Consider the following 22004-nt stretch of genomic DNA (forward strand, 5'->3'; position numbering starts at 1 on the left):
TTTATCTAATATTCATGATTATATACTGTACACAAGTTTCAGTTCTATGGACTTTGTATTATTCTATGACTAAAACAAAGTCCCTGCCTTCATGGAGTTTGATTGTATCTGGATTGTAATCGTATTTGTATTGTCCAACTCCTTGCACCCCTTTGAAGTATAGCCCACCAGGCTCCTCTTTCCATAGGATTTTTCAGGAAAGAATTCTGGAAAAGGTTCTCATTCCCTTCTCCAGAGAATCTCTTCCTGACCCAGAGATCAAACCCCATCTCTGCACAGAAGGCAGATACTTTACTCGCTGATCCTTTGGGGAAGCCCAGTGTCGAATTAAATAAGCAGTCATGAGTTCATATTGACATGAATGAATAAATGAGGGGGAAATTACTTTATTATAATGTAGTGCCATTCAACAAGCTAAAAATAATAGAAATAGAAACTATTGACAGAATTTGCAATTAATTTGGTGAAGGATTAAGGCTAAATGATTAATGGATGCTAAATGCAAAAGAATGAATTATTAATACCACAAAGTGCTAATCAGTTGGAAAGACATAAAAGGTGATGTCATGGTAGAGAAACAGGGCAGACACCAGTTTTAAAAAATGATCAAGTTTGATAGCAACAGTGTGGAAGAGGCTGGGCATTACATGCCTTCTGGCGTGATATACTGAGAGATCCACAATTTTTCTGTATGTCCTGAGTGTTGAGATGGGCATGATTGGGAGATATTAAAAGTCTATACTCTAAAACTGCAAAGGTCATGAAACACAGAAATATGCATAGCAACTGTTGAGACTGAAGGAAATCTCCAAATCTGACAATAAAATGGAGTATGTTATCCAAGATTGGATCTAGGACAAGAAGGTAAGAACTAAAAACCCTGTGATGAAAAATTTTGGATGTATGTTAATGTACCATATGAATTGAATAATAGCACTGTGTCAATATTGAATTTGAATAGTGTAGTTATACAAGAAAGTGCTCTTATTTTTAAGAAATAGACACAGGCATATTGAAGGATGATTATGTCTACAACTTGATCTCAGACGGTTCAGAAAAAAAATAATGATAATAAATGTGTATGTATGTGTGTGTATGTATTAATGTGTGTTTTTGTTCAGTTGCTAAGTCATGTCCAGCTCTTTGCAACCCGTGGACTGCAGTATTCCAGGCTTCCCTGTCCTTTGACTACCTCCTGGAGTTGTCTCAGACTCATGTCCATTGAGTCAGTGATGCCATCCAACAATTTCAACTCTGTCCTCCCCTTCTCCTTCTGCCCTCAATCTTTCCCAGCATCAGGGGCTTTTTCAGTGAGTCAGCTCTTCACATCAGGTATCCAAAGTACTGGAGCTTCAGCTTCAGCATCAGTCCTTGCAATGAATATTCAGGGCTGATTCCTTTAGTATTTGATCTCCTTGCTGTCCAAGGGACTCTCAAGAGTATTCTCCAACACCACAGTTCAAAACCATCAATTCTTTGGCGCTCAGTCTTCTTTGCTGTTCAACTCTAACATCTGTACATGACTACTGGAAAAAGCATAGCTTTGACTATCTGGACTTTTGTTGGCAAAGCGATGTCTCTCCTTTTTAATATGCTGTCTAGGTTTATCACAGCTTTCCTTCCTAGGAGTAAGTTTCTTTTAATTTCATGGTTGCATTCACCATCTACAGTGATTTTGGAGCCCAAGAAAAGAAAATGTCACTGTTTCCACTTTTTCCCCTTCTATTTGCCATGATCCATACATACCTGTGTGTATGTATGCATTAATGATTGTTCCCTCCAGAAACTGAGATTCTAATTGCCACCCCAACCCAACAAATTCTTAAAAAGTTTCAAGATTCTTCAATTTTTGTATAATTTATAGAAATGTTACACTAAATATAGCTTTGATTCTGAAAAATCAAAATTATTAAACAAGGGGCTAGGAAACTCCTAGTCTTTTCTCCAAAGAATAAGAAAACATATATCAATTGACCTAGAGTTTAGAAATTAACAATGTTGTATTCTACTGGAGACCCACAGTGATTTTTTCATAATCTTGTGTGTCTTCTGATTCAGAGAAAGGATGCATTGACTGTTAAAATAAAAACACTATAGGAAAAAGATGATCAATACAATATAGAAAAATAGGAGACGTAAGTCAAAACAACATTGTTTACATAAAAAACAATTTTCTTTTGCTTTTGCTTCTGTTTTATTTTATTGGTATATCTCACATTCATTAAAACTTTAGCTTACATATCTTACTTTGATTACATTGTGTATAGGATAGAAGGAACCCTAAAGCATAACTATTTTAAATTAGCTAAAGATATTCAAACATATATCATACTCTTTGGAATTATTTATAGACATCTGGAAATCAGTTCTGAAAATGCTGAAAATTTACACTAAACTAAGGTAAATTCCAAGTTACATCATTTTGCATATATATACATATACCCCTTCATTATATACCAAATATACTAATAAATGGGAAAAAGTAGACACAAAGTTAAATAATTTGGAATGTCTGATTATTTTTACTGAGGTTCTAACAACTTGAACAATTTGTGTGTACCTACATCATTCTCATAGGTTATAGCTTTGTGTAATATTTACAGTAAAGAAAAAAGGAAAGAAAATATTAAAGAGATAATTACAGAAAAAAAAATCTTTCTTACTCTTTCATACTAAGATCTCAATAATCATGTGAACCTGATCGTGGTCTTTTGTATAATTCATTCTCTACTAGTTTAAAATGAAGAAGGTGAGGAAGGATGAAACAACAGTTTAATCTCAGATGTTAAGAAAACCCTTCCTAGATCTCAGTTCGGAACTTCAGTGTAGACCCCTTCATTTGCTCCTCATAGTGCTTATCAAATTTCTCATTCAGGGCTACTGTAAAGTAATTCTTCCAGTCTCCTACAAGTCCTGTAACAGAAAAGAAAAGAAAGCAGTAAACACCATGTCTTCCGGTCAGAATAGTGAAATTTTCTAATATCTATCACTTTCATTAACACCTAATCAAATTTTATTTTTGCAACCCTTAATTGTAAGTATATACCATAAATACTATATATTTGAGAGTGCAAACAAGGATTTGTCCTGATTGTTTAAAAATAATAAAACAAATAAACATACAAAAAAAAAACAGCACATTTATTTCTCTGACCTTCCTTTCTTATGCTACTTAATTTTCTTCTCCAATTTACTTTGAAATATTCATGATCCATGTTTTACCTCTCCTGTGGTATTAAATATCATCTTCATGTTGAAAACATTAAAATCCAGAATAACGTCTTCATACCCACGTGCCTACCTGATGTGGCCACCTGTATTTCATAGGAACATCTCAAGTTCACCCAGCTAAAAAAAAATTCATTTTCTTCCCCACCAGACTGCATTTTCTTTGAGTCATTTTCCATAACCTGGTTAATTGAATGCAGATATCCATTGCATAAGCGTGGCTGTTGTCTTTAGGCCAGAATATCTAATTCTTTATTTATATTCAGACTTTCTTCATAGCCATTGCCTCCTCCCCATTTTTACTGCCACCAACAGTTAGAGAAGCTCCTCAATATTTACCACCTGTGCTGTTACAAAAGTCTAGCAGGCTCTTCTTTGCTTTTCATCCAACTCTCCTCTGAAAGGAAGAAGTCACTAATACTTTAAATTAATCAGTAGTTCACTTGTCCTCTTAATCCAAGGAGCTCTAAACCTTCCCAATGAAATAATCCAAAAATCATAAGATAGAAAATGTGTCTTGAAAATCAGATTCTGTCAGAGGACTCAATAGTATGAAACACTTTATAAGCATGAAAATTATTTTTAGTTTATTGTTTTATCTTTAAAATATATGAAGACATTCTGGGGAAATAAACTGAGATAATCTGAGTATAAGTAACATAAATTTAATCTGCATGTTATTCCTTTTTCAGGGGTGCCCTGTTTTAACCCAATTGCAAGTTTGTTAATACAATTGTTTAAAAAATCCTTAACCCTATCATTGGCAATTTGGTTCCAAGAGGAAGATTATTCTTTTATTTTATTTTATTAGTTTTTCTTCCAGAAGGATGATTATCCAAGTAACAGTGGATGTCCCAATACTTTGCATATCCTATCAGTTCAGTTCAGTTCAGTCACTCAGTCACGTCTGACTCTGTGACCCCATGAACTGCAGCACACCAGGCCTCCCTGTCCATCACGATCTCCCGGAGTTCACTCAGACTCACGTCCATCGAGTCAGTGATGCCATCCAGCCATCTCATCCTCTGTCATCCCCTTCTCCTCCTGCCCCCAATCCCTCCCAGCATCAAAGTCTTTTCCAATGAGTCAGCTCTTCGCATGAGGTGGCCAAAGTACTGGAGCCTCAGCTTTAGCATCATTCCTTCCAAAGAAATCCCAGGGCTGATCTCCTTCAGAATGGACTGGTTGGATCTCCTTGCAGTCCAAGGGACTCTCAAGAGTCTTTTCCAATACCACAGTTCAGAAGCATCAATTCTTTGGCTCTCAGCTTTCTTCACAGTCCAACTCTCGCATTCATACATGACTACTGGAAAAACCACAGCCTTGACTAGACGGACCTTTGTTGGCAAAGTAATGTCTCTGCTTTTGAATATGCTGTCTAGGTTGGTCATAACTTTCCTTCCAAGGAGTAGGCGTCTTTTAATTTCATGGCTGCAATCACCATCTGCAGTGATTTTGGAGCCCAAAAATGTCTGACACTGTTTCCACTGTTTCCCCATCTATTTCCCATGAAGTGATGGGACCAGATGCCATGATCTTAGTTTTCTGAATGTTGAGCTTTAAGCCAACTTTTTTGCTCTCCTGTTTCACTTTCATCAAGAGGCTTTTTAGTTCCTCTTCACTTTCTGCCATAAGGGTGGTGTCATCTGCATATCTGAGGTTATTGATATTTCTCCTGGCAATCTTGATTCCAGCTTGTGTTTCTTCCAGTCCAGTGTTTCTCCTGATGTACTCTGCATATAAGTTAAATAAGCAGGGTGACAATATACAGCCTTGATGGACTCTTTTTCCTATTTGGAGCCAGTCTGTTGTTCCATGTCCAGTTCTAACTGTTGCTTCCTGACCTGCATACAGATTTCTGAAGAGGCAGGTCAGGTGGTCTGGTATTGACATCTCTTTCAGAATTTTCCACAGTTTATTGTGATCCACACAGTCAAAGACTTTGGCATAGTCAATAAAGCAGAAATAGAAGTTTTCTTTTCAACTCTCTTGCTTTTCCCATGATCCAGCAGATGTTGGCAATTTGATCTCCTGTTCCTCTGCCTTTTCTAAAACCAGCTTGAATATCAGGAAGTTCACAGTTCACGTATTATTGAAGCCTGGCTTGGAGAATTTTAAGCATTACTTTACTAGTGTGTGAGATGAGTGCAATTGTGCGGTAGTTTGAGCATTCTTTGGCATTGCCTTTCTTTGGGATTGGAATGAAAACTGACCTTTTCCAGTCCTGTGGCCACTGCTGACTTTTCCAAATTTGTTGGCATATTGGCAGCACTTTCACAGCATCATTTTTCAGGATTTGAAATAGCTCTACTGTAATTCTATCACCTCCACTAGCTTTGTTCGCAGTGATGCTTTCTAAGGCCCACTTGACTTCACATTCCAGGATGTCTGGCTCTAGGTGAGTGATCACACCATCGTGATTATCCAGGTCGTGAAGATCTTTTTTGTATGGTCCTTCTGTGTATTCTTGCCATCTCTTCTTAATATCTTCTGCTTCTGTTAGGTCCATATCCTATATACCTATGTATTTATGAACTGACTGTGTCTCATCAAGTACATGCCTCCTCCCAGTAGATGTCACCTCATTGTATTTTGATATTTTTACCAAGTTGAGCAGTATTTTCTGCTTGGTGTTTTGAAACTTAGTGCTGTTTTAGCAGCTTTGTAGAAGCATAATTAATACACAGAAAACTGTACATATTCAATGTGTACCATTTGATGTTTGACATTTGACATTTAGTCTTGAAAAATGTCTGCCACTTAGCTAGGGAAGAGCTGACTAACTGTTCTAAGGTTGTTTCCTCATCTCAAAATGAGATAATAGAAGTTTTTTCCTAACTCTTGTATTGGAATTTTAATAAAGATAAGAATTTACATTTTGTATAATGTATGTGTGTAGCACCAAGGCATAAAGACTTAACAAATAATAGCTAGTAGGGTGTGGTATCGGAGAAGGCAATGGCACCCCACTCCAGTACTCTTGCCTGGAAAATCCCATGGATGGAGGGGCCTGGTATGCTGTAGTCCATGGGGTCGCAAAGAGTCGGACACAACTGAGCAACTTCACTTTCAGTTTTCACTTTCATGAATTGGAGAAGGAAATGGCAACCCACTCCAGTGTTCTTGCCTGGAGAATCCCAGGGACGGCGGAGTCTGGTGGGCTGCCGTCTAAGGGGTCACACAGAGTCAGACACAACTGAAGTGACTTAGTAGTAGTAGTAGTAGTAGTAGGCTATGATATTAGTGCTAGTACTGAGGCTGGGGTGACTGCTGGTGGTTCTTAATATAATTTGTTGTATGCACTAAATAATCAACATGTAAGAGTAATTTATTAGTAGTAGTACTAGTATTTTATGCTTCTGCAAAACTAGTCAATTACTATTAGTAATGTTTCTAATAGTAATTTCTTAGTAGTAGTATTAATATTTTGTACTTCTGCAGAACTGATCACTCAAAGATGGAAACAGCTCTAAAGAAAACAAGTGGGGTCCACAGGCATGAATAGACTTTAATAGATGTTTGCCTGTAAATGTTTAAACTTAGGCCTTCCTGTAGCAATGGAGGCAAATACCATGAGCATCTCACCTTTTCTCATGAAGGGAGATACCTTTTGGTTCATGATTTTATCTGGCAATGTTGTATAATTGGTAGATGGATTGTTCTTCATCTCCTCGAATGAAGTGTGCTTTATAATCTTGTCCACAAGCTCATCTGATGCCTCCCTTCCCAGAAATTCTAACAATTTCATCACCTCTTTTCTGATATTCTAGGAAGAAAAACATATTTTGTTTTTGAAAAAAAAAAGGACACAATAAGAAAATCATTCTTCCCCTCTCCTCCCCATACTGATATTGGAAAGTAGCCTTCTAATGAGCAGTCTACCTGTCAAACTTCAGCTTAAGTATCACTTTCTTTGGGATTACTTCCTTGACTATTCCAATTTAAGTTAGATAACTCTATTTTTGCTCCATAAATTCCATATAAATCTATTGTATCACATATGCATTCTCACACATTTTTTATTTACTTGTTTCCACAAAAAAGATAGTATCTCTACATATACGGTTAATGTCTTTTACTCTTATTTGATGTATTGCAGAAACAAGAGAAAAGTTTTATTCCTTTGCTCCTCATTTTTGCAAATAGAGAAGAAACATAAACCTGGCCATTATTGATCAAAATAGAGAGTAAATGCATAGAGACAATTTGGGAGGGTGAAAGGCATGGATTAACTAATAAATTTTGTTCGTCTGCCTTTTAAATTTACTGTCTTCAATATTCTAGCTATAGAACACAAATTTAAGTAATATAATAGCAAACTACAAATCATGGTTGCTTCTCATTCACATCTGTTCTGCATGAAATTCTATAAAGAAATAATTCTGCTTCTAAAATAATATCCATAGTTTTATTTTAAATATGTCCTCATCAAAACAACTCTAGAATTACTGTGAAATGAATTTCAATAATTGCTCGAAGATGTGAGCAAGACCTGGATATCAATTGCTTTCTTGGTGCTAATAAAGAATGAGAGAAGAGGGCTTCCCTGGTGGCTCAGTGGTAAAGAATCCACCTGCGAACGCAGGAGACATGGGTTCAATCTCAGATCCAGAAGATTCCACTTGCTGCGGAGCAAATAAACCCATGCGCCACAACTATCAAGCATGTGCCCTAGAGCCCGGGAACTGCAACTACTGAGCCCACATGCCCTAGAGCCCATCCTCAACAACAAGAGAAGCCACTGCTATGAGAAGCCTGGCCACCTCAATGTAGTGTAGCCCCTGGTCACCAGAACTAGAGAAAAGCCTGAGCAGCAGTGAAGACCCAGCACAGACAATAAATAAATAAATAAATAAATATATATATATATATAATAAATTAGAGAAGATATTTGTTATCCCTTAATAAAAAGATCTAGTATTTTTTCTTTCTTTTATAAATTATTTGATATGTGTGCATATATACTTTAAAGAATTAATATGAATGCAGCACCCTTACCTACTACCCAGTGCATGTAAGAAAACATTCATAATTGGCTAAGTTCTTCCATTTGCAAGTTCCCAACTTCATTTTTTTCACTCTCCATTCCAATTTTCACAAATAACAACAACAAACAAACTTGCTGTCCTGAAATTGACCTACTCAATCCTGTGCCTTTACTCTGTAGATTTGAAACTCATGTATGTATCCCTAAACAACATATAGCTTGATTTTATTCAACTGATAAGCACATTTGAAATATATTCCTTTTCACTGCAATATAGTATTTAATTGTAGAATAATAGTATATACAATGCATTTATTCCTGAGTATATGTGTATTGGGGTTGTTTTTACAGTCATGTGGAATGCTGTTATGGAGATTGCTGTGCATATAAACTAATATACACATCAGTGTTTCTCATAAACATATATCTACTAGTGGAATTTGTGAGCCTTAAGTTATACACGTTTGCCCTCCCTAGGTGACATGTTGTCCACAACGTTTGTGTATTCTTATACTCTTATCAGAAGTGTGTTACTTCTCACTAAGCCACATCCTGACTAGTATTTATTGTCAGACTACAGTTAGACTGGGCTTCCCTTATAGCCCAGCTGGTAAAGAATCTGCCTGCAATGTGAGAGACCTGGGTTCAATCCCTGGGTTGTGTTGGGAAGATCCCTCGAAAGTAAGTATGGCAACCCAATCCAATATTCTTGCCTGGAGAATCCCCATGGACAGAAGAGCCTGGCGGGCTACAGTGTGCAATGAGTCAGATATGACTGAGCAACTAAGCATAGCCCAGTCAGACTACATCTCATTGTTGTCACTCTGCTGTGTGTGAAATAGCACCTCATAGACGTTTTTATTTTGAATTACCCTGATTATTAATGAAGCTAGAAAAAAACTAGATTTTTAAGAAATTGTGATTTCATCATACTTTTGCGTTTTGCTATTCTGGCATTCTCTTTACTCTCTTCTGGAAGTTTGACTTGATACATGTAAGATGTTATTACTCTATCCTACATATCCATTACTCTTTCTAAAGTATTCTATTTATCTCACTGAAGTACATCCTGTGGACTTTCCTCAGCATCATCTACCACATTACTAATTCACTGTGTAGCCATGCCTTATCTGTTATTTAAGCCATCTTTTTGCTTTTCAAATTTTAATTTTTAGAAGTTATTTTAGAAATTCTGGTTTGCTGCTCTTTTTTTCCACCCAAATCTGCTTTGTCAATTTTAGTAACCTCTTGTTTCTTTGTAAGATTTTAAATTCTTCTTTTATTTTTTTAAACATGTGAAGTATAGCTATTTTATGGTCTTTTTCTAATAATTCCATTATCTATGGATTTAGAGACCATTTAACTCTTCTTGCCCATTGTGATTCCTTTTGTGCATCTGCATCTGTGTGTGTGTGTTGTGTGTGGCTGTTGCTTTGATTTAAGAACTCAAACTCTTTCCACTTTTATCTTTGGTAACATTGTTGAGACTTGAGTTTAAATGTGTTCATTTACAGAAGGTTTTTATTCACTACGTTCAATCTGTAGTAGAGTATCTGGATTATTGTAACTTTTGGAGGTGGCTGCATTATTTATTCAAAGGCAAAATTTTGTATCTACATTATTGTCAAATGCTAACATTTTGATAATTATGAAGTTGCCATGTCTTTTGAGTTTCTCACCTCCTTCATGTCTTCATAGAAAAGAAATAGCACTTGTGGATTCTTCCTCTTTTCCCACCAAGATTTTGTGTGTTCATACCAGGAACCATAAGGAACTAAGATCAGAGATAAAAACAGTGTGAGCTTGGGGCTGGTGCACTAAGACGACCCAGAGGGATGGTATGGGGAGGGAGAAGGGAGGGGGGTTCAGGATGGGGAACACGTGTATACCTGCAGCGGATTCATGTTGATGTATGGCAAAACCAATACAATATTATAATTAACCTTCAATTAAAATAAATAAGTTTATATTAAAAAAAAAAACAATGTGAGGACATAGCATCAACTCTACGCTCAGACTCAGCTTGAAAATGAGGTTTCAGAGAAAAAAATATAAATAAATGGTCATGGAATGAAAACTAGAGATCAGCTGCCCATCTGAGGCAAATTTCTCTGCAGGAAATATGTTGAAAAATCTACATACAGAAATATAATCTCAACTTTCATTATTATTACATAGTTTATAACTCAGAGGAAAAGTGATGGAAGTCTTTCCATTTGATTTAGAACTTATAAGAGTATTTTTGAAAATGGTATGTGTGTGTGTGTCTGTGTGTGTGTGTTATAAATGAAAGGAGTTGAGTAGTAGAACTACCAACATTCTTATGATTAGAATGCAGTCCAGATCTCAAATTTACCATTTAAAAAGTAGCTTTGGTAACTGAATAATTTATAATTATATAAATTTTTTTACACTGTTGCAGTTTAAAGGGTAAAGGGGTGCTTTCTTAGGGATCCTTAGTTTCATTCTCACTTTAAAACGTTAGAAGATTTTGGAGGTGATGTGATATGACCAAATATGGATTCTTCTTTTCTCTCCCTCATCTTTTCTCACATGTATCCAAGTGTTTCACCCAGTAAAAAGCTGACATAGTAATAATGGTGATGTGTGAGCCAAAGTATTCTGCTTTGCATTAAGTCATCGGATATTTCTTTTGTTCTTTGACCCTACTGACAATTATTTATTTATTTATAGTTAACCTAAAATAACATCAAAGGTGTAAACATAGTGATTCAATATTTGAATACATTACACACCAAAAGTTAGTATAAAATAATGACTATATTCCCTGTCTTGTCCATTACTTCCCTGTGATGTATTTATTTTATAGCTAGCAGTTTGGACTCTTAATCCCCTTCATCATTCTGCCCCTCCTCCATCCTTCTCCCTTATCAGTCAGTTCAGTTCAGTTCAGTCCCTCAGTCGTGTCCGACTCTTTGCGACCCTATGAATCGCAGCACGCCAGGCCTCCCTGTCCATCACCATCTCCCGGAGTTCACTCAGACTCATGTCCATCGAGTCAGTGATGCCATCCAGCTTTATGGTAACTGCTAATTTTTTCTCTGTACCTGTGGGTAGGTCTGCTTCTGCTTTGTCCCATTTGTTTCTTTGCAGAAAAGTCATAAATGACTTTTATAGTGATCTTATTCATCTATTTTGCTGAGGTACAGCATTATCTTTATCCGTTTTACAATGCACATTTTGATGATCTTGAAGCATGTAATTTATTCGTGCTTTAGCATAAAATTTTCCAAAGGTAACAACAAACATAAAGCACATATACCACACTTTTATTGAGTCAATATTAAGAGTCCCTTGGACTGCAAGGAGATCCAACCAGTCCATTCTGAAGGAGATCAGCCCTGGGATTTCTTTGGAAGGACTGATGCTAAAGCTGAAGCTCCAGTACTTTGGCCACCTCATGCGAAGAGTTGACTCATTGGAAAAGACTCTGATGCTGGGAGGGATTGGGGGCAGGAGGAGAAGGGGACGGCAGAGGATGAGATGGCTGGATGGCATCATGGACTCGATGGACGTGAGTCTGAGTGAACTCCAGGAGATGGTGATGGACAGGGAGGCCTGGCGTGCTGCGATTCATGGGGTCGCAAAGAGTCGGACACGACTGAGTGACTGAACTGAACTGAACTGATTAATTTTGGGGGATATAAATGACATTATTATCCCTTTCCTTACACTTATTATTAAGGAGTCAGAATGGCCTTCTTTAGTTAATATTAAATTCTTCTGAACACTTTCTTTCTCAAACCTGAATACTCTGTTGCTTTAGTCTGGAGTTAAATAAAAAGACAAAATTTCCCAGAATTTCTACTAAAGTAACTCTTGTACTATTCTAAGAAATCTAGTTGAATTATTCAGACTGTACAGTGGGTAGAATGAGTAAGAATTTTGTAGATATTCAGACTTCTTTGTGAATGCTGGCCTCATTTAGTATCTGAAATTTTTCTTAAATACAAATGAACAAGTTCTCTCCTCTATCTTTTTCCTTCTTGTTCAGTGAAGTTATAATAACACACTGTGAAGTACTTCTGTAATAACAAGACATGAAAGAGAATTGGACAAACACATATACATATATATACCTACTTGTAGGCACTGTACTCGAGTGTCCAAATTCTGAACTTTGCCATTCTCATCTGGAAAAACTATGCTTGTTCTAAGTTCAAGGGCTTCTAGAACTTCTGTGTTTTAATTAAGGACCAGGAAGGATAATAGACCAGAACAGAAAGCAAAAATTATCCCCAAATATGTCATTTGCCTTGTATCATTTACCTTGAAAGAATTCAGAAAAAGAAACTCTTCATACCTTCCCCATTCATGAATTTCTCCACAAAATCTTGAAAAGAACCAGGATCTGGATTAGCAGTCACCATTAAAAAGAAAAAATAATAAGAAACAACCAAATCCTTGGCATTCCGGGCAAGATAGATGATCTAAGGAAGATGAAATTAGTTATTAAATCACCTACTATTTTTCAAATTTGGTCACATCAAGATTTAAAAAGAAAAAGTTTATGTTTTTAACTGTAAACATAACATATATTTGCTTTAGAAAATTTACAAAATATTAAAATTATAAAAAAGGAAATTCCTTCAATAAACTGAAATGACAACATCTTTTGTATTGCTGTTCAATGTTAGTTTTCACTTTTCATTTTTATGCCATTTTCACATGTTTCATTTGAGAGCCTCAAATTCCATTGCTATAAATTGGGTGAGCCAGATTATTATCGCCAAATTATAAATGAAGAAACTAAACTAAATATGAGTCAGAATACATCGTTGAGAATTAATCAATGAGAGTAAGTGATTTGATAAATCATTCAGTCAAAAATAAAGTCCTCTGGCTTTTATACTACACAATGATCCTGCATAACAATTTTAAAAAGGTCCTGCTATTCTCTTACTCACAGTCTTGAAGAAAAGCTAATTTTTATGGGATGCTTAGACCCCTGATACTCCATGCTTCCCTTGTTGCTCAGTGGTAAAGAATCTGCCTGCCAATGCAGGAGTCAGGGGTTGGATCCTTGGGTCAGGAAAATCCCTTGGAGTAAGGAAATGACAACCCACTCCAGGATGCTTGCCTAAGAAACCTCATGGACAGAGGAGCCTGGCAGGCTACAGCCCATGGGGTCGCAGAAGAGTCAGACATGACCTAGCGACTAAACAACAACTCTGCATTGCAGGAAAAGACCCGCACAAGTAAACTCTGTCTCTCTATGGTCTTCCACTTCCTCCTTCAGGCACCTGAGCCATGCCGTGGTCTATGGCAGCTCTTGATTTTCCACTCTTTAGTGGATCTGATAAGGCTCACTAATCTGTCCTACTCAAGTTTCTACATTTTCAAACAATTTTAAAGAAATTTGTTTGAATATTCTAAGAAGTAGCTCCAAATACTACAGAAAAAGTCAACTTTCTTTCTCAACAAAGCTATCATTGGCCATATGAAACTTTTCCACATTTATTTAAAATTTTCCCTAGCCCTTTTTGCTTATAAGCATTTGCTTTATCATTTTTATTTCTTTTTTTGTTCGTACTGTTTCCTCTGTCTTGAATATTCTCTGTATCTCAAAATACAATCTGTATTAAAGTTTTGCTCCAGGTCGTACATGAAGCTTTTTTTTTTTCCTAATGTACTGTTTTTTTATTGAGTTACAGTTGATGTACAATATTATATGTTTTAGGTGTATAACACTGTGATTAATTTTTAAAGATTACCTCCATTTGTAGCTTTTATAAAATATTGACTATATTCCCTGTGTTGTACCATATATCATTGTAGCTTATTTATTTTATACATAGTAGTCTGTACCTCTTAGTTCCCTATTCTTCAAGGTGGGGGAAGAGGGAATGTAAAAGCAACCCCTCTTTCCTTAAACTTCCATTAGTTTATCTTCTCTCCATTTTGGAAAATTTGATTCTATACACTAAATTTTTACTGTGCATGCTCTTCCTGCCTTTGAGGAAAATCTAGGTCTTTCCCCTCATCTCTCTCAAGTCAAAGTTTCTAGTTTGCCCACAATTCACTTGGGATATAATATGTCTTAAAAATCCTACACTTGAAAAAACCCTGTAATAATTCATTCTTCTCCTAACTGAAGTCATTTTTAAACTTATGGTCACTCCCTTGCTTTAACTTAAGATTTGAACATCAGACTCATAATATTACTCTCCATTCCAAAGCTTTTCATCATGCTGTGTAATTTTAGTATTTGTATACATGATCCATCAGATTCTCTAGGTTCTTGGGGTCTTTGGTCATTACCTCTATTTTACTTCAGTTAGCAACATTTGTAGCCAAATCTTGAAACTACTTCGGTACCTTAAAGGTTCTGAAGACTTGCCCTTGAGCACCATGATTTCTTCCAAGACAGTTTTGTTTCTTTATCCTTTCTTTCTTATCAAGGATATATCTCTTCTGCAACAACTCCAAAGCCTCAAGTTTACTGACTTCAATTGCTTCTTTTAGCTTTTAGCTTGTCCCTTTTTTTCACTCTCTCTTTTTTTTAACCACTGAAAGTTTTTAGTTCAAAACTCCAAACACTCTTTTGCCAATAGTTTCAATCCACCTGTCTTCTTGTCCACCAGTGAATCACCCCAGAAGTACTCAAGTTGTGATTCATCCAATGGTCTCCTACTCTTTGATGATCCCGGAGATAATAAGCAGGCTTTGAAGACTGTAGCTATTGTAAAGGTACAGTATCTTTTCATGTACATGTAAAGGGATAACACCAAGACTTGATTCCATTTTTCAAAGAAAAAAAAGTAACTTGGCCAAATATCTTGAAAAAATAGTAATCACACATTTCCCAGAAGATACATATAAACAGTATTTATTAAAGAAAGAACTCTTATGTATGACTTCAAAAGGATGTAATGTGATCTTTCTAGGATTGCTTATGATAAAAGCAAACAAATAAAAAACATTGGAATCTTCAAAAGTTTGCAAAATGTAGCTCCAGAAAATGTCATATATACCATGTTATATCACAGTACAAAATAGAAATACTTCATGACTCTGATAGATCCCTTTTTTGTCAATAATGACTGTATATAGTACTTTAATATCTCATATGTTTAGTATGGATCATAGTATGTCCTAATAAAACTAGTAAGGTCTTGAGGAACAACATCAGTGGTCTAAGACAATGTTTGGCCTGTACTTTAGGATTCCATGTTATTATTCTTTCTAAGAAGCAAAACTGATCATCTCAATCAGCAGCTTAATATGGCTGTAACTCCTCATTATCATCAAAGTAGAGCCCAAACTTCATAAGTTGGCTTCCATATCTGTTACAAACAAACCCAGCTCATCTCCCATCACTCATCCAACCAGTACAGGCACTCAGCCTTCTAGCTAAATTGAACTGGTTTCACATCCCACTTTGGGTTGCCTCAGAGATTATATAGACTAATTCTTATGCATCCTTCACATATCAGATGAGATGTTACTTGCTTTAAGTTTCCTTCTCTGCCCTCAATATCTAGGCCAGAATTCTTCCTTTACTTGACTTATATCACCTTCTGTAGTGTCTGTTATTTATCCCTTTCCCCTGTGAACCATGCGTCCATGAAGACAAAGATTACATGTGTATTTGTTATATTGCTGGCTCATGATAGGCACTCAACAAATAATTATTCTATCATTTTTGTCTGGTTTATCCTTGCCTAGCTCATTTGCATGCCTCACAAGGCCAAGCACAATAGTTTTCAAAAAGACTACATTGACTACAATTACTAATAATAACAAATAAAAGTAGCCATTGTAAATTATTTATAACATGTTAGGTACTATGTTAAGCACTTCACAAGCATTATTCTAGCTAATCCTTATAACAACTCTATGTGAAATGCAATTATTATCTCTCTTTTACACATGAGGAAACTTCAGCTTCCTGAAAGCTTAGAGAGTTTACTGTTTTTCTGAGAATCAGCTCTGGAGTTAGATTTGAAGTCTAGACTTTCTAACTATACTATGATCCACATTTTTAAATTGTTTATAGATTCAGTGAAGAAACAAATAAACAAGTGTATATAAGATGCAGGATATTACCTAATTTTAACATCGTAACATTCTTTGAGTTGGGTGAAATTCTAAGAACACTTGACTCTGTTACCTTACAGTTCTTTTCCCAAAATGAGACTGGAAGAAGCTCAGCAGGCAGGTGAGTCTTCACTATTCTAGGAGATGCTATCTCTTTTAATTGTTTTACTCCTAATTAAAAAAAAAAAGTTAGACAACTTCAAAAATTATAAATATTTGTATGGATTTTTACAGATTTTTAAAATAGAAACATCTATGCATTCTATATTATGTTCATAATAATGATATGTATTTACTATGACAGAAGTTTATATAGATAAAATCATACAGAAAAAAATAGATTAAATAAATTTTCCCCACTTTGAAAAAAATCATTATTAACATTTTGGTAAGCATCCTTCCATACAACTATATCTATATGCCCAGACTCATAGATAGCCATATAAATACCAGACACACAGATGAAATTTTTTAATATTGTATAACTGCATTTTTCTTAATATTTTATACCAACACTTCAGTGAAAACAGACATATGATATCATAATATGTTTAATGACTTCATGTCATTTTTACTTTCCATTGATTAACATTTATATTGTCTCTAATTTTTTATAATAATAAAAGAATCTGTGATGAACATCTTTTTGCATAACCTTGAAAATTTATGGATATGTCCCTAGTGTTTAAAGTATCACTGCATCTATCCCAAGGAGAGATATAATTCTCATATATTACTAGGCTCTAATGAAAGCATGTCAGAGCTATCCTCACTCACTCTATTCCAGGAATATGCTATACTATAAACTCTGTAAAGATTTAAATTTACATACCTCCCTATGTAGACGACATAATACTAATTGCCATTTAATACTATTGCCAAAAAATACTATTTTGCATACAGTCTTTCTTGTACCATTTACACCCACACATTAAAATATATGTGTAAAGCTTTAAAAAATTAACTTATGTATTACCATCCATAAAGTGATCAGTGCTACATTCCAGGTAAGGAACTCTATTAAAAATGACTTCTTGTTTGCACTTTTCCACATCACCGTTAGCATAAATCATGCATATAATTTCACTAACCCACGTTGTACCTGAAAAAATTAAACACACCTGAGTCTCTCATTGACAATGCATATTGATAATGCAGGGATCAATGTATTTGTAGTTAGATAAAGTAAAAAGCTACCAATGAAATAGTATTTGAAAGTTGTCAGAATTACGGAAGGACACAAAAACTATTTGCCCTAATATTTACTCTTATAGGATCCAAACGTAGCATCAAAAATAAGGATGAACATAGTTGTAATAAAATATACCTATGATAGAAATTTGACTTTGTCAAAAATGAATTATGATATTGTACAAGCTGATAACTTATTTGGATCTAAATTTTCACATCTAAAAAGTAAGCAAGCTTTCAACCACAGGGTTTCTCAATAGCTTTTATGCCTCAGGTTGAGTCCTAGTGCAGAGAATATAGAAAAGAATAAGTCTGGTCCTTGTCCTGTGATATTCAAGGGCCCTCAGAAGAGTCAGAAACAGTGCTCAATAATTACACTTCATTTTTCTTAAGATGCTGTAATACATATGGGCACAGGGATTTAAAGAACTGTTCTTGCCTGGAGAATCCCAGGGACAGGGGAGCCTGGTGGGCTGTCATCTCTGGGGCCGCGCAGGGTCGGACACAATTGAAGCGACTTAGCTGCAGCAGCAGCAGCAAAGGAGGACTTTATGTGCTTCTGCTGTCGCCATGATGTTTCCACAAGAAAGAAACGACTTTAAGAGAACATGGTAATTGAGTTTGGCCTTAACAAATTATTGGCAGAAATTCACTAGTTGTGTAAGATAGGAGAGAGCTCTATCAGACAGAAGAACTCTCTCTCTTTTTTTTAAAATCATCGCCAGACATTTACAAATAGTAAAGTGGTGAGGAAATGAATTGGATGTAGCTTGCTTCTGTTGTGACTCTTCTGCGACCCCATGAACTGTAGCCTGCTAGGCTCCTCTGTCCAAGGGATTCTCCAGGCAAGAATACTGGAGTGTGTTGCCATTTCCATCTCCATGGATGTAGATTATAAAACCTAAATCAGAGGCTACTTGAAGGGATGAATGGGGATGAGGATGCAGTGTCAAGCAGACACCAAGCCTACAAAGCCTTGGAATTCATACTAGAGTTCAAGTCATTTCTAAAAGATTTTAAAGGTCATTGCCATACATCAAGCAAGAAAGCAAGGTTATAAGGATCATGTCTTGGAAGAATTCCTCTAGTGGCAGAGTAAATACACTAATGGAATGAAGGGTCATAAGAAGGTGACAAGAAAACTAGAAACTGACTCTGAGGCATATCTATGAGACTAAAAGGGCAAAACAGATTGACTGATTGAATATGGAAGATGAAGAAGTTAAGAGAAACTGATTCTGAAATAGCACTCATATGCCCTCGGTTTTGTGCTGACATTGGTCCAGACAGGAAAGAGAATGGAAGAACACTTTAGAGTCAGAATAACCTAAGGTATATTAAACGTTTGACATATTTAAGTACTAATTGGAACAACCACGTAGAGAAGAAGTCTGGATTGGACTTTCTAATTTCTAAAGTTCTAAGATTGTAAGACTATGACTAACAAGTTAATTTCAGGAAAATATAGAATAGAGCTTCAGAGATGGACATTAGAAAGAGGAACTTATTAGCTAAAAAGTGCTAATTTTTTAAAAAATCCACGAAAAATACTTATACTTTCTCTATACAGCAATGACAACAATGACATAAAGACAGAAGGGTAATTTTAAATTTTACTGATGGTTCTATAGTCACCCATCTATATTATGTGACTTTCTTATAAGGCCAACAATACCCATTTATCACTGTGCTGCTCAAATTATATGTACAGATTGTGGTTTTAGAACAGAGCTATCAGTTCAGCTCAGTTCAGTCACTCAGTCATGTCAGACTCTTTGCAACCCCATGTATTGCAGCACACCAGGCCTCCCTGTCCATCACCAACTCCCGGAGTTTACTCAGATTCACGTCCATCGAGTCAGTGATGCCATCCAGCCATTGCATCCTCTGTCGTCCCCTTCTCCTGCCCCCAATGTGTCTGAACATCAGGGTCTTTTCCAATGAGTCAACTCTTAGCATGAGATGGCCAGACTATTGGAGTTCCAGCTTTAGCATCAGTCTTTCAAAAGAACACCCAGGTCTGATCTCCTTTAGGATGGACTGGTTGGACCTCCCTACAGTCTAAGGGACTCTCAAGAGTCTTCTCCAACACCACAATTCAAAAACATTAATTCTTTGGCACTCAGCTTTCTTCACAGTCCAACTCTCACATCCATACTTGACTACTGGAAAAACCATAGCCTTGACTAGACAGATCTTTGTTGGCCAAGTAATATCTCTGCTTTTTAATATGCTATCTAGATTGGTCATAACTTTCCTTCCAAGAGTAAGCGTCTTTTAATTTCATGGCTGCAATCACCATCTGCAGTGATTTTGGAGCCCCAAAAAATAAAGTCTGACACTGTCTCCACTGTTTCCTCATCTATTTCCCATGAAATGATGGGACCAGATGCCATGATCTTAGTTTTCTGAATGTTGAGCTTTAAGCCAATTTTTTCACTCTCTTCTTTCACTTTCATCAAGAGGCTTTTGAGTTCCTCTTCACTTTCTGCCATAACGGTGGTGTCATGTGTATATCTGAAGTTATTGATATTTCTCCCAGCACTCTTGATTCCAGCATGTGCTTCTTCCAGCCCAGCGTTTCTCACGAGGTTCGTGACATTGTACAGGAGACAGGGATCAAGTCCATCCTCATGGAAAAGAAATGCAAAAAAGCAAAATGGCTCTCTGAGGAGGACTTACAAATAGCTGTGAAAAGAAGAGAAATGAAAAGCAAAGGAGAAAAGGAAAGATATAAGCATCTGAATGTAGAGTTCCAAAGAATAGCAAAGAGAGATAAAAAAGCCTTCCTCAATGATCAATGCAAAGAAATAGAGGAAAACAACAGAATGGGAAAGACTAGAGATCTCTTCAAGAAAATTAGAGATACCAAGGGAACATTTCCCACAAAGATGGGCTCCATAAAGGACAGAAATGGTATGGACCTAACAGAAGCAGGTGATATCAAGAAGAGGTGGCAAGAATACACAGAAGAACTGTACAAAAAAGAGATTTATGACCCAGATAATCACGATGGTGTGATCACTCACCTAGAGCCAGACATCCTGGAATGTGAAGTCAAGTGGGCTTTAGAAAGCATCACTACGAACAAAGCTAGTGGAAGTGATGGAATTTCAGTTGAGCTATTTCAAATCCTGAAAGATGATGCTGTGAAAGTGCTGCACTCAATATGCCAGCAAATTTGGAAAACTCAGTAGTGGCCACAGGACTGGAAAAGGTCAGTTTTCATTCTAATCCCAAAGAAAGGCAATGCCAAAGAATGCTCAAACTACCATACAATTGCACTCATCTCACAGGGTAGTAAAGTAATGCTCAAAATTCTCCAAGCCAGGCTTCAGCAATACATGAACCGTGAACTTCCAAATGTTCAAGCTGATTATAGAAAAGGCAGAGGAACCAGAGATCAAATTGCCAACATCCACTGGATCATCAAAAAAGCAAGAGAGTTCCAGAAAAACATCTATTTCTACTTTATTGACTATGCCACAGCCTTTGACTGTGTGGATCAAAATAAACTGTGGAAAATTCTTCAAGAGATGGGAATACCAGACCACCTGACCTGCCTCTTGAGAAACCTGTATGCAGGTCAGGAAGGAACAGTTAGAACTGGACATGGAACAACAGACTGGTTCCAAATAAGAAAAGGAATATGTCAAGGCTGTATATTGTCACCCTGCTTATTTAACTTATATGGAGAGAATAGAGCTATAATATGCCACTATTGTCTGTGTATATACCAGAACTTTTATAATCTGTCATTTAATACAGAGAATGAATGTGGGAGAAATGGCTTAATATTTAACAGAAAAGGTGGATTTTTCTTTTCTAGGTGAAAAGGGAACAACTTTGACATAACAAAGAGACTTACCAGATTTGGGATAGGTGACAATGACAACGTCATCTGGTTTTGCCTCAAATTTCTCCACATTATGCCAATACTTGATAAATTTTTTATACAATGGTATTCCACCGATTCTGCCAAAGTAATCTTTATAGGCAGGTTTGGAAGAACTCATCATGGAGTGGTACACTGAAAGAAAAAAAGGTATGTTTTCCACTTCACATGCACTTTAAGTTGTTTTAATATTAATAGTAGTCCTGTACATCAAATTTCTCTTGGGTGTCTAGCATTTCTTTTATGTTGAACAAATAGGGTAATAATATTAAAGAAATGTATAACATAGCCTTGTTGCTTTAAGAGTTTCTAATCCTATTACTAGAGAAGGCAATGGCACCCCACTCCAGTACTCTTGCCTGGAAAATCGCATGGGCGGAGGAGCCTGGTGGGCTGCCGTCTATGGGGTCGCACAGAGTTGGACATGACTGAAGCAACTTAATTCTAACATATAAAAGAATAAGTAGTACAAAGCACAAAAATGTTACATGTTTTAAAACTATGTACAAAATGTGTGATACATCGAGTAGAGCCTTGATTTCTCTGTCAAAACTGATAAAACATATAAAAAGACAAACAGATTGAGAAAATGCAGCAATATTTTGGCAAAAAATCCCTTTAATTAATTCTGTATACATTAAA

General features: G+C 36.2%; 1 protein-coding gene across 1 annotated transcript; it reads right to left on the reverse strand.

Moving 5' to 3' along the window:
• Positions 1-2800: 2800 nt before the first annotated feature.
• On the reverse strand, positions 2801-21486 carry LOC128049889 (sulfotransferase 1E1). The gene is made up of 7 exons (XM_052642208.1): positions 21336-21486; positions 17253-17378; positions 16350-16447; positions 12540-12666; positions 9895-9989; positions 6814-6994; positions 2801-2913 (listed from the first exon to the last, which is right to left on the reverse strand). Exons 1-7 carry the CDS (start codon positions 21484-21486, stop codon positions 2801-2803), a joined length of 891 nt encoding a protein of 296 aa, XP_052498168.1.
• Positions 21487-22004: the final 518 nt, after the last annotated feature.

This window comes from Budorcas taxicolor, chromosome 6 (assembly GCF_023091745.1).
Source record: "Budorcas taxicolor isolate Tak-1 chromosome 6, Takin1.1, whole genome shotgun sequence".
Classification (NCBI taxonomy): domain Eukaryota; kingdom Metazoa; phylum Chordata; class Mammalia; order Artiodactyla; family Bovidae; genus Budorcas; species Budorcas taxicolor.